The sequence below is a fragment of the Cynara cardunculus genome (assembly GCF_001531365.2).
Source record: "Cynara cardunculus var. scolymus isolate 2C chromosome LG 2, CcrdV1, whole genome shotgun sequence".
Lineage (NCBI taxonomy): Eukaryota > Viridiplantae > Streptophyta > Magnoliopsida > Asterales > Asteraceae > Cynara > Cynara cardunculus.
The window spans coordinates 32708697-32722487 of NC_037529.1; the positions used below are offsets into that span (position 1 = coordinate 32708697).

At 33.4% G+C, this 13791-nt stretch overlaps 1 protein-coding gene and 1 long non-coding RNA gene across 2 annotated transcripts; one reads left to right on the forward strand and one right to left on the reverse strand.

Moving 5' to 3' along the window:
• The first annotated feature begins 3662 nt into the window (after window positions 1–3662).
• On the forward strand, window positions 3663–6346 carry LOC112507825 (pentatricopeptide repeat-containing protein At3g12770-like). The gene has a single exon (XM_025112545.1). The coding sequence runs from the start codon at window positions 3685–3687 to the stop codon at window positions 6073–6075; it is 2391 nt and encodes a 796-aa protein (XP_024968313.1). The 5' UTR covers window positions 3663–3684; the 3' UTR covers window positions 6076–6346.
• Window positions 6347–6851: 505 nt separating this feature from the next.
• LOC112508154 lies at window positions 6852–9169 on the reverse strand. Its single transcript, XR_003068619.1, has 2 exons — window positions 8986–9169; window positions 6852–7167 (listed from the first exon to the last, which is right to left on the reverse strand). It is a non-coding gene; the product is annotated as an uncharacterized LOC112508154 (long non-coding RNA).
• Window positions 9170–13791: the final 4622 nt, after the last annotated feature.

A 13791-nucleotide genomic window follows, 5' to 3' on the forward strand; every position in this document is an offset into this window, starting at 1 on the left:
CCTGGAAATAAATGCATAAAGCATTTAAAATTTGTACTTTAAAATTTGATGCTTGTGGCATGGTTTGAAGATGCCACAAATTATCTACCAAACACTGTTGTTTTTCTGTTAAAATGATTCCAGTCATAGGCCGGAATTTTTTGGTCATGTCAAAACATTTTTGGAGTGCAAGAGTTCCAAAAGATTCATACTGTAAAGTCTGTGTTTTTACTGTTGGTTTGGGTGGCCTTATACGAGGTGATTGTGTAAAATGTAATGGTGAAGAGGTTTGCAGCTGTGTAAACTATAGGGGCGAAATGTCTTCAAGACTGGCTATGTCTTGAGAATCCTGTAGATAACTGTGTAAATCTGTCTGTGAAAGTTGTGCCTTATGTGCTTCGTTTATGGCTGCATGCATAAGTTTATCTGTAGAAGTTGTCTGTTTCTCTTCATCAGAAGAAATACTCATTGATGATAAGCTTTTCTTTGGCTGTATAGGCTGTATAACCTTTCATTTTCCTTTGTCTTGTTTATCCATCTGCAAAAATTAACATGTATGTCTATTTATATATCTTGTATATACTTTTTTCCAGTGGTTTCGAATTCTAATCTCTTCATCTATTTCGTTTAATTCTTGTTTCTCTCTTTCATAAGATTTTATTTGATCATCTGTCAGATTCTGATTTGTTTCTAAATTATTAATATTAATTTTTAGTTGTTCGTGCTTTTCCCAATTTATATGTAGTTGTTTCCAGTTTTGTTTTAAGAATTTTGTATTATATGCTATTTCGTCGTTACAATTTACTTGTATTTTATTACTCATTTTAACAAATAATTAATTTTGATTTTTCTTCTTTAAGTGCGGTAAACATTAGTTCAATAAATCTTTCATTATTATAAATTTTTATCATTATGTTGTTTAACATAGATATTTCTATAGATGGGTTTAATTCTTTAGATTTTAAATTCATAATTCTACTTTGTAGGTATATTTTTTCTTCTGTAAGTTTGTTTAAAGATTCAAATATTTTTGTTAAATTTTTCCAGTAATGTTTTATCATTTTGGATGTATATTTATTGTTGTTATTACACAAGATTTGGGTTTTATTACTCATAATTAATTTTTTGAATCTTTTATAAATAAGATGACTCAGAAGATGATCCCTATAATCAAGAATCACCACAAACAATTCCAGAAACACGCAGAGACTTCTAGACAAGATAAAATAGCACAACAATGACATCACAGTATATGATCTAGAAGACATGATGAAAGCAGTGACGTACCTCCAATAATTCAGACAGCCACGCATACCTCAATAATTCAGACAGCCACGCATACCTCAATAATTCATGACGGCCGACAAGTCACTGTGTACTTTTTGAAAAAATTCGCCTAACTTTTATTGTAACAGTACTGTAGCATCTTTTTACTGTAGCATTACTGTAGCAGTTTGAATTTTTTTATAGTGGTAGGACCYGCAGTTACTTTTTTCGTGTATATATAGCCGATCGAATTCATTTGTAAATCATCCGACCCCGCATAAGCAATAATAATAAGCTTTCAGTTTCGCTATGAGTTTTTAAACTCTCTCCTTCTAGCTCCTTGATTTAGTTCTTCAATTCCTTCTTAGTTCTTCATATTATATCCCTTGCCTATTAAAAAAAAAAAACTTCCAAACCTCCAAGAAACACCCGCTGCAAATACAACTCTGGTGCTTCTAATTCTGCTTCCGCTCAAAACTCTCTGTAAGTCTTCTTCTTCTTTGTTATTTATTTTTACTTTAGTGGTTTAACGGAAACCCAAAAAATCCGTCATACCCCCCTGAAACAGTTTAAAAACTTTAGGAGATAATCCATACAATTTTACATTACAAATAAGAACTCATTCAGGGGGGTATGGCGGATTTTTTGGGTTTCCGTTAAACCACTAAAGTAAAAATAAATAACAAAGAAGAAGAAGACTTACAGAGAGTTTTGAGTGGAAGCATAATTAGAAGCACCAGAGTTGTATTTGCAACGGGTGTTTCTTGGAGGTTTGGAAGTTTTTTTTTTTAATAGGCAAGGGATATAATATGAAGAACTAAGAAGGAATTGAAGAACTAAATCAAGGAGCTAGAAGGAGAGAGTTTAAAAACTCATAGCGAAACTGAAAGCTTATTATTATTGCTTATGTGGGGGTCGGATGATTTACAAATGAATTCGATCGGCTATATATACACGAAAAAAGTAACTGCGGGTCCTACCACTATAAAAAAAATTCAAATTGCTACAGTAATGCTACAGTAAAAAGATGCTACAGTACTGTTACAGTAAAAGTTAGGCGAATTTTTTCAAAAAGTACACAGTGACTTGTCGGCTGTCATGAATTATTGAGGTATGTGTGGCTGTCTGAATTATTGGAGGTACGTCACTGCTTTCATCATGTCTTCTAGATCATATACTGTGATGTCATTGTTGTGCTATTTTATCTTGTCTAGAAGTCTCTGTGTGTTTCTGGAATTGTTTGTGGTGATTCTTTTATATATATATATATATATATATCTATATATATATATATATATATACATATATCTATATATATATAGATATAGAGGAGCGTTCAAATGAAAACCACTTCAATTTGTAAAAACCGTAAAAACTACTCTCATCCATCATTAATCTTATGAAATTTTTTCATGAAATTGTTAATCTTGTGAAATTGTTTCATATAATACTTTTTTTGATGAAGTTGTTTCATATGTGGTTATGAAATTGTTTAATATGCTACTTAATGAATTTTAATGAAACCGTTTCATGTATTTCTCTAAAATTAAAATAATGAAGATGATAATATCCATGATTAACACCCTCCACAATAAAAATGATTAATCAACCTCTCATAATTAAAAAATATGAACAAAATGAAATATTATGATTGGTTGAATGAGGTTTTTACGGTTTTTACAAATTAAGTGGTTTTTATTTGAACCCACCCCTATATATATATATATATATATATATATATATATTGAACCACTCTTGGTCATATTTTTGGCAGCTATCTGGTATTGGGTGTATTAGGATCTAGAGATATTTTGTGATGAACGTACATGTTTTTACTTTTCATTTTATTATTTCTCATTAAGAAATTATATTTCATCTTAAATGGATTACTAATTTCTAACAGAATAAATATCGTATCGTGCAATGCACGTATTATATACTAGGTTTTTTAAAGAACATGAGCGAAAAGGTAAAAAGACAAAAATGTCATTTGACTAATCAACGTTAGAACAACGGACCACTTTTTGACCTTATCCATTAACAATTATAACCGTCCAACCGCAATAACCGTCAATCTCGTTTTTCACAGCCTTTGGAAAATAGAGAAAAAATTGACGAATTATCCCTATACAAAATTCGTGAGTCCAAGACAAATAGGGTTGAATTATTATATTCAAAAAATGTTTCCGAATATAATTCTTGAGTTTTATCTTGTCCCTATATCTCATCCAAAAAATTGTTGTTTACTAAAAGTAATCTAATATATAATCATTTTCGAAATAGACATTAGACATATAAATTTTTTATCCAAATGAAGAAAATGAGGCCCGCTTCTAAAATGGCCAAATCTAAGGTTCCATCCATTGCCAATTTCTGTTTGTATCATAACGGTCCTGGTTTCCTTTTCCCCGCCAGTTCCAACTCTACAAAAACCCACTTATGAACCCCCTGATCAGATCATTTTGCCAAACCCGCCCATGCTTGCAATCCCTTTATCTCTTCAAGAGACTTCTCCACATTTCAGAACCCGAAATTTCTACGTTTCCTTCGATTCTTAATTCATGTTCTTCTCTGCCGTTCCCTGATGCTGGACTCGTGAATCATGGGTACTTGATCAAATGTGGTGGTTTTGGATGTTGTGTCAATGTTGGGAATGATTTTCTTTGGATGTATGTAAAGCTCGGTGAATTTCAGGATGCCTATAAGGTGTTCGAAGAAATGCCGGAAAGTAGTGGGGATGTGTTTGATAGCATAATACACTGGCTTAGACGTAATCGGACCTATGAGGATGTTGTGATTGCTTTTGAGAAGATGGTGGAATTCTGTGTCTTTCCAAGTGTACAGTCTGTTTGTCATGTAATTAGGGCTTACAGCGATTTGAACAGCATTGAAAAAGGGCATTTTGTACATGATTATGTGAAACAAAATGGGTTTGATGATCACGTTCTCGTAATGAATTTATTGATTTCAATGTATGTTAAAATGGGTAGGCTGGATCTTGCTCAACAAGTTTTTGACAAGGTGATTCATAAGGATATAGTCTCTTGGAACTCATTGTTTACGGGATACGCACAAAACAGGAACTGGCACAAAGTCTTTGACCTCTTTTTATGCTTAAGGCGAGCTGAGAATCTGGTTCCTAATGTTGTTACGTTCTTAGCTTTACTTTCGAGTGCTGGCCATGCTAGGGGAGTTGGTATTGGGATGAGCATTCATGGGCACTTGATCTGTATGGGTTTATATCTTGATGTCCAACTAGGAACTGCTATTTTTGATATGTATGCAAAATGCGAAAGACTTGATTACGCCCAAATTGTATTCGAACAAGATTTGATAAACAAGACTTTGGTGTCTTGGAACGCGCTAATTGCAATGTATAAACAAAAAGGTTATAGCCAGGAGGCAGCAGATGTTTATGAATGGCTAGTGATGGAACCTAATGTTAAACCAGATTCTTTCTCATTTGCTAATGTACTTCCTGCTTATGCAAATCTGGGAAATATTCAAAGAATCAAATCAATCCATTCAATGATTGTCAAGAGGGCTCTAGACATGGAAGGAGACATCGTTTTGGCTACTTCAATGTTGGATGCATATGGGAAGTGTTCAGATGTGAAAGCATCTGAATTGTTGTTTGCTTGTATTCACCACCCGAATACTGCAACATGGAATGCATTAATTTCTGTATATAATCTGAATAACCAGATTGAAAAGGGGATGATTATTTTTCGTGAAATGGTTCGTTGTAAAGTGTTGCTAGATCCTATAACTATGGTGGCACTCTTTCAATCGTGTGGACAAATGGATTCTCTAAAACAAGGTAATATGATCCATGGGCTTGGTCTTTCAAAAGGATTTTCTTCACATCTTATGGTAGGGAACGCCTTGATAGATATGTATATGAGATGTGGATGCACCAAAAGTGCTGAAGTGTTTTTCCATTCAATGCCTAGAGAGAATATAGTGACTTGGAATACCATGATTTGTGGTTATATGAAAGCTGGATGTTCTTCTGCAGGTCTTGGACTCTTTCATCAAATGCAGTCGGAAAAAGGGTACAAGCCAGATTCTGTAACAATTATTTCTTTACTTCGGGGATCTTTAGCTATCTCAGCTGGTTATGTTGAGTTATTTCATGGTTACATATTGAAACTTGGGCTCGCTTCTGAGACACTTGTTATGAATACTTTGATTGATTCATTTGCAAAGATTGGCATTATAGAGAAAGCTAGAGCCTTGTTTACACAAAACGATTTCAGGAAAGATCAAAGCTCTTGGAACATAATGATTGCAGGATATGGAATGAACGGTCAAGGGAGCGAATCTAGTAAACTTTTCGCTCAAATGCAGGAAAATGGATATGTACCAGATTCTATCACATTCACCTCTCTTCTCTCATCTTGCAGCCATTGTGGGCTTATTGAAGATGGATGTAAATTCTTTGACCTCATGATTACCAAACACAAGATTCAACCAACCATGGAGCACTGGACTTGCATTATAGACATGTTAGGACGGGCCAACGGTTTGGAAGAAGCGTATGATGTGATCAGAAGTGGGACTTATCAGAACTCCAGCAAATGCGTCCCATTGGACAGCATTGCCGTTTGGGGAGCTCTTCTTAGTGCATGTAGAACTAACATGAACATGAAGCTTGGGGAGCTTGCAGGACAGAAATTGTCCAAAATGGAGTCTCATTGTTTGTATCACTCATTGCTCTCAAATTTGTACTCATCAAACAAGAAATGGGGTGAAGCCACAGAAATCAGGAGAGTTTTTGAAGATCGAAAAGGGATGAAGAAGCCGGGGTTAAGCAGTTTGAAGAGTTGATGAATTAAGATTTCATAGAAATGATCACTACCATTCAAAAAAGGGTAGACACCACCCACTGGAGGTCCCCTACCACACCAGTCCCACGGCCATCAAGTCAACAGTAGATCGTGGTGCTCGTTCCCTTTATCACTTTATGGATGCCCGTAAGTCCAGAATCAACGCATAAAAAAACCAACATACGGTCTTCATCAGAGTTCACAAGTAAGCAAAGAATATTAGGCTTAATTTTACTATGGTTTTTCCTTATTATGTTGGATGTTTAAATCTTGGTCTTAGTTCTTAAAATTCACAAATTTCAAATTTCGAAAATAAACTATGCACCCATATGGAATATATCCACATATTGCTTCCAACATACCCAAATAATTTCCATAGCAAGTTATGAATATTTTGTAGTTTATATAAAACAGACAATAAGGTCAGTACTGTTGAAATTTTAAATTAATTAGTTGGTATAGTTTATAAAATGCTATTAATTGGAGTTGGACGGCCAATTACTGTACTATAAAATTAAGCAAAATGTCAAACAACATTTTGAAATAAGTTAAAAATATTCTCTCTTAAATAACTATTGAAATAATTCTATTTTCTTTAATCTTTGTGTATATTTTTTAGGGTTGTTTACCGGTTATATTGGCTTATTTCGGTGTGGTATCGGGAATAAGCAGTTTTTAGTGTTTTGATGGTGAAAGAAATGCTTATACCAGTGTCAAACCGGTAATATAAGGAGTTTTTTATAAGTTAGTTCGTTCTAGCTTATTACATTCAACTTATTAGCTGTGGAAACCATTTTACCTTTTAACCCTAAACCTAAATTACATTCTCATTAGATACGTACGCCCTACAGAAATCAACAGAATTCAATCGAAACTTTTACCTACAGAAATCGAAATTGAACCTTCACCTATAGAAATCGAAATCGACCGGTTCATCAACAGAAATCGAATCAACCTTCACCTACATAAATCGAAACGAACACAGTTCCTCCTTCCCCATGAAGCGATCTTCAACCAGTTCCTACAGAAATCGAAATCGACAGTTCTTCCTCACGTAGGCGACCTTTGAACATAGTTCCTCCTTTCTCATGTCCTTTTTGGTCATTTTACATGTATAAGCAAAATTTGTCAAACACTAAAAAATGATTTGTCAACTTATTACGTTTTGGTACCGCCATAAGCTAATTTAAACACTTTTTATAAAACTCCGGTTCGACACCATATAAGTTGATAAGTACTTTTACAAAAAAAAAAAAAAAAAACATAAGTTGTTGTAAAATAAGCAATCTCAAACACTCTCTTTAAACTGATCTCCACAACTCAATAACTTGTAATTCGGAATTTGATCTTAAGCATCTTCAACAGATTTTCTAAAATGGAGAATCAAAATTCAAAATCTCCAAAAAATATTATATTCAATTCCTACTGTTTCTCCATTTTATAGATTACAACATTCATTATATTATTAAAATATTACATACATTTAATAAAATATTATTTCTCTCATCTAAACATTTAATTTCAAGATTTCTTACTGGTGAAATATAACAAAAAAATGTCTCTCTCATGGTAATCATTTTTGGGGATTTCTCCAAATTTAGAGATTTTTGCATCTTCTCTCCTGCTTTTTTTTATTTTGGAGAAAATTTTGGGTAATTTGTTGAATCAGAAGATCACTCGATCTATCTATTTTTTCCATTTTGAAGAATCTATTAGAAATGCTAGATAGTCAACATGATACATACAAGCTATGCTTCCCATATTCAAAGGGAGGTGGATTGATATATTTTTTTTTATCATTCAACGTTTTAATCAAACAATTATTTTAATCAATGTTTGATATAGACCGAAGGTTAAATAATTATTTCTGATATTCAAACAGTTTATCCAGTACAATAATCAAAGAATAATTTAATCTAAAACTATGTATACAACTTGATTAATATAGACAATCTAATCTATGAAGGAGTTGATAGAAAAAACCAACCAAACAGTTATAGACCTCCTTGTACTGAATCCTATGCAAAAATGGGTTTCCTATTGTATTCGAACTTTTAAGCTTACGAAATACGCAGCACAACCAGCGGTAGCCTAAACCTAAGGGATTGTTTGTTTACCTCTTAATAGTTTCATTAAGATAGAGTCTCTGAATCATTAAGAGGTGAATCATGTTTGGTAACAAAAAAAGTCTGTCTCTGACCACTTAATCATTCAACGTCAAACCATTTAGCAATTGTTAAACAACCCCTAACTTAAAGATGCAAGTTTCACCATGAGTAAGGCGATTACTTTAGATTTAAAAAAAATATATATTAATTCCTTAAATGTCTTATTCGGTTACCATATGTAACTGACTACATATTTTAGGAATAATTCGTTTTAAAAAAAATATTAATTCATTAATAAATGAACCATTTATAATCCAAATTCATAACTGTAATACAAGAACCATTAATAACTGTAATACAAAAACAATTCATAATCATTCATAACCGTATACAAACATTCACCACCTTTTCATATATGGAATAATATGAAAAATAACCAACATATGAAAAAAGCATATACATAAATGATCTATATACAAAAATTCATCATTTTTTCATATATGAAACCATATACAAGAATGATCCATACATAAAAACTTCATATATAAGAATTATCCATATACAAAAATTCATATCTTTTTTCATATATGAAACAATTTGAAAAAACGATCCACGTATGAAAAAAGCGTATAGAAAAATGATTCATGTACAAAAATTCATTATTTTTTCATATATGAAATCATATACAAGAATGATCCACATGAAAACTTCATATACAAGAATGATCCATATACATAATTTCATCGCTTTTTCATTAATGAAATAATATGAAAAATGATCCACATATGAAAAAAATTTATTACCTTTTCATGTTTGTCACTTTTTCACAAACGAAATCATATGATCTCAGGGATGAAAGCTTCCGACTATTTATGTTCTCGGACCACCCATGCACTAATGTCGGCTTCACCGTACTCCTAGCGTCATTTAATAAACAGAGTGTGTGTGTGTGAGAGAGAGAGAGAGAGTAAGAGAGAGAGAGAGAGAAATATGGATGGATATTATCCAGATCGAGTGAGATGCAGATGACATGTGGTTGTGGGTTTACCCGCGATGGCTAGATAGAGAGAGAGAAAAGGGGGGGGGGGTTGAGAAATTATGGAACTAATTATGGTTTCCAATTTTAAATAAATATTAAAATATATTCCAAAATCACCCTTTCCCTAATTTTTTAAATCAATTAAAGTTTCAGAAAATTCTCAACCGTTGATCAAGAGAATAGAAGGTCAAGATTGGGTTGTAACGGTTGTACCCTTTAATTTGGTTGTATTTGAAGACACCACTACAAAAATTTATCATGCACAATTAAAATAAGAAACATGTTAGGGATTATGTTTTTAGGAGAAGATAACAAGACTTGATAAAACTCAAGAATCGTATAGGAAAACACTTATCAAATACAACAATTCGACCCTATTGTACAAATCACCCTCATTCGTCGATTTCATTATTTAATCTTATGAAATTTTTTCATGAAATTGTTTAATCTTGTTAAATTGTTTCATATAATATTGTTTTTGATGAATTTGTTTCATATATGGTTATGAAATTGTTTAATATAATATTTAACGAAATTTTAAATGAAATTGTTTCATGTATTTATCTAAAATTAAAATAATGAAGATGACAATATCCATGAACGTGAAACTGGTTCATGTTGCAAATAAATTAGGTGAACCAAAACATTTTTATGGTGAAACCGTTGCATTGATGGTGTAGTTGATTCATTTTGTTGATGAAAAGGAAAATGAAACAGGTGCATTTTGAAAATAAATTATGAAAAGGAAAATGAAACATGTTTCATGAACGTGAAACCGGGTCCTGTTGCAAATAAATTATGTGAACCGAAACATTTTCATGGTGAAACCAATTTCGTTCATATAATGTAATTCAAAATTTAAAGCGATTCAATCCATATAATTGAATATGGTGTTATATTCAAAAAAAATTTTGATATGTTTTATTGATGGATGTGATTTAAAGTTAAAAATAATATATTGCTTTAAAAAATGAAAATAGTGTCATTAATATCTAGAAGGATGTTACCAAATGTTAAATTTTGTTTACCATTTTTGCTCTTACTGTTGAAATAAAATAAAATTTTAATATATATATATATATTTAATTTCCTAAAATAAAGTAAACTAATCATGACCATTGATCAAAAAAATAAATGGATGAGATTGCTTTACATGATTTACATAAATGAAGCAGGTTTTTATTTGAACGCTTCTCCCTCTCGATAAAACTTAGAAAAGCCCCAAGAATATGTTTATTCTTTGTTCTACAAATGCATATATACATCCATATCAAAACAATTCCAGTTTTAAAGGCATAAAATAACAATTTACACTTGTACATGCATCAAAAACACGTCAATGCATCATAACCTTTGTTTGTCCATAGTGAAGAAGAGACAAATATCCACTTGTGTTGACACTTTCCACTACCAAACAAACCATTTTTTTCGACGGCAGAATCCGTCGGAAACAGTAAATTTCGGCGGATTCTGCCGCCAGAAAAAGTTGTGCCGGTGAATTTTTTTTGACGGAATCAACAGCGGATTTTGCCATTTTCCGGCGGATCACGGCCACCGGAAATTTCTTGCCGGTTTTTTTTTATAAAATCATGATTAAGTTAAGAAAATATTTAAGCGTTTTTAAAAAAAATTAATTTACCGGCGGAAATTTCTGCCGGAAACTTTTCTCGACGGAAAAATAAAATTCTTTTTGAAATAATATATCTTTAAATTTAAAAATTTACCCGCGGATTGAAATTCGCCGGAAAAATATATAAATATTAATTTTAGATTTATTTTAAAAAATATATTTTTATATTTGAAAAAGTACCGGCGGAAAAATCCGTCGGAAATCCGTCGGAAAAGCATATAAATATTAATTTTATTTTTTTAAATTAATATTTAAAATCTATAAATCTGTACTATATTAAAAAAGAAACTAAAAATGCGAAATAGAACTAAATATCATACATTAATGTAAACGACAATTATTACAACTAAACAAAAACTAAATTGTTATAAACAAAAACTAAATTGTTTCAAACAAAAAGACAATATTCAATATGGTGGCGGGGGGAATGTTGAGATTGACTGAGCTGTCTAACCAAATCAGCCATATCTTGAAGTTGTTTATCATGTTGCTCCTCCCTCTGTCGCTGTCGCTCCGCCTCTACCCGATGTCGCTCCTCCTCCGCCAAACGGCGCTCCTCCGCCAAAAGTCGATCCTCCGCCAACCACCATCGCTCCTCCTCCACCATCCGTTGGCGCTGACTTTGTTCCKGTAAGTCTCTAAGTTGGGTCCTTAAGGTTTGAATTTCCTATAAAATAAATAAAACGCTATAATATTTAATATGAATTACAAACTAAGTCGATAAACATCATCAAAGGAAAAAAGACACATACGTGCTTATCTGAAGACGATGAACCACCTTCCGCGTAGTTCCTTGTCAAGACACAATCGGGATTTTGGTTGTACCCAAACCCAAATAAATGGTCTTTCTTGCTTCCCCCAACCGCTTGCTCCCACAACTCTTTTTCAACTAAGGGATAGGTGGATGGATCATCGCCGTATCTTTGGCTGAGACGAGTTGAATAGTCATCCTATATATGGTTTAAAAAAGATTGCAAGTCAATTTTGACAGCATAACGGCTGTAAATGAGACGTTTCCAAAATAATCCTAATGTTTGCACAATAAATGGCAACCCAAACTAAATAATGACATATACGTAATTTCTAACTTAAACAATCCTAATGTTTGCCCAACAAATGGCAACCCAAACTAAATAATGATATATATATATTATATATTTATATATATATATATATACACGTAATTTCTAACTTAAACAATCCTAACGTTTGCCCAACAAATGGCAACCCAAACTAAATAATGATATATACTTAAAATCTAACTTAAACAATCATAATGTTTGCCCAACAAATGGCAACCCAAACTAAATAATGATATATACTTAAAATCTAACTTAAACAATCCTAATGTTTGCCCAACAAATGACAACCCAAACTAAATAATGATACATACATATATATATATATATATACATATATATATACATATATATATATATATACACGTAATTTCTAACTTAACAAATTATAATGTTTGCCCAACAAATGGCAACCCAATTATAATAGATAAATATACTTACCATGACTTGGCTACACTTTGTGGTCACGTACCCCCCCCGGAATCCCTTAGATGCGGCATCTCCACTCGGCCTCTTCTTGTGTGTGTAATCAAACAATTCCACAACGGTCAGAAGCACGCCATCTTTTGCTCGTGTCTACAAAGGTCAAATAATACAAACATGTGTTAATTATAACATATTAAAAATCAAGCTACTAAATTAATGGGTTTTAGGTTCTACCAGACGAGCACCATGCTTCGAAAATGGTATCGATCCACCGGTGTGTAGCGCAATGTGGCTATCACGGTTCTCACGTGCCACACCGGAAACAGCCTTCCAACTATCATTGTTCCAACGATCGACCATCTGGATCCACACATCTGAAGATATCCAGCCGGGGGGGGGGGAATTCTTTAACACACTCATATCCCGGTGGGGTCCGTTTCATCGTACTGAGGATACCCATTCATCCTTGCTTTTTCCTCAGCTTTCTTCCTCGCAGCACTCATGTTATCATTATACGGCTGGTCGACTTTCTCTCCCATATCTCCAGGATCTGGTCGTCCAAAGCCGGATCCTAAGTATAATAGCCCTGTACGTAAAAGTTTAGGCGATTCTTAGGTTTAAAACAATACATAAAATATAATAAGTTGAATATATAACACAAACCTGGAACCGCTCCCACATTCGGCGTCTTACGTCCTTTGAGATTTTTTCCCAACTGATCCATGGGCCGTCAAGCAGCTCTCGGTTGATCTTGGTGATCTGACGGATCACTTTGGTGTGACTAAGACTATATAATTACGAATTGAATTAGCATCAATACAAAAAATATATTTTTATCAATTAAAAGATGTAAATGTATTTACTCTTTGCCGCGGATGCCAATAACCGTCCGCTGTTGTGGAAGCGGCTCCGGAGCAGCACTACCACGACCAGACTCAATCTCCTCCGGGTGTGCCGAAGCAGTACTAGAGCCTCTACCTGTACCATGGCTAAGGTGTACTGCCACTAGCTCGACCGGTAATCCGAGTAGGTACTTAATTCAAAAACAGTACTATGGATAACTTTCTTGAGGACAAGGGAATCTCTCACAACTTCTCTTCTGTGAGAACTCCTCAGTAGAATGGGGTTGCTGAAAGAAGAAATCGAACAATCATTGAGGCTGCTCGATCAATGCTCAGCGAATCCCATCTCCCTACTCAATTCTGGGCTGAAGTTGTCAACACCGCTTGTTTCACTCAAAACCGATCGCTGATCGTCAATAGATTCAAGAAGACGGCCTATAAACTCTTCCATGGACGAAAGCCATCCATAAGCTTTCTTCATATATTTGGTTGTACTTGTTACATTCTCAACAACCRCGACCAACTTGGAAAGTTCGATCCCAAAGCTGATGAAGGAATCTTTCTTGGATATTCTTCTGTATCCAAAGCCTTCA

Bases quoted from the DNA above. Each gene is read 5' to 3' on its own strand.
- LOC112507825 (XM_025112545.1), top strand. From the start codon at position 3,685: ATGAACCCCCTGATCAGATCATTTTGCCAAACCCGCCCATGCTTGCAA.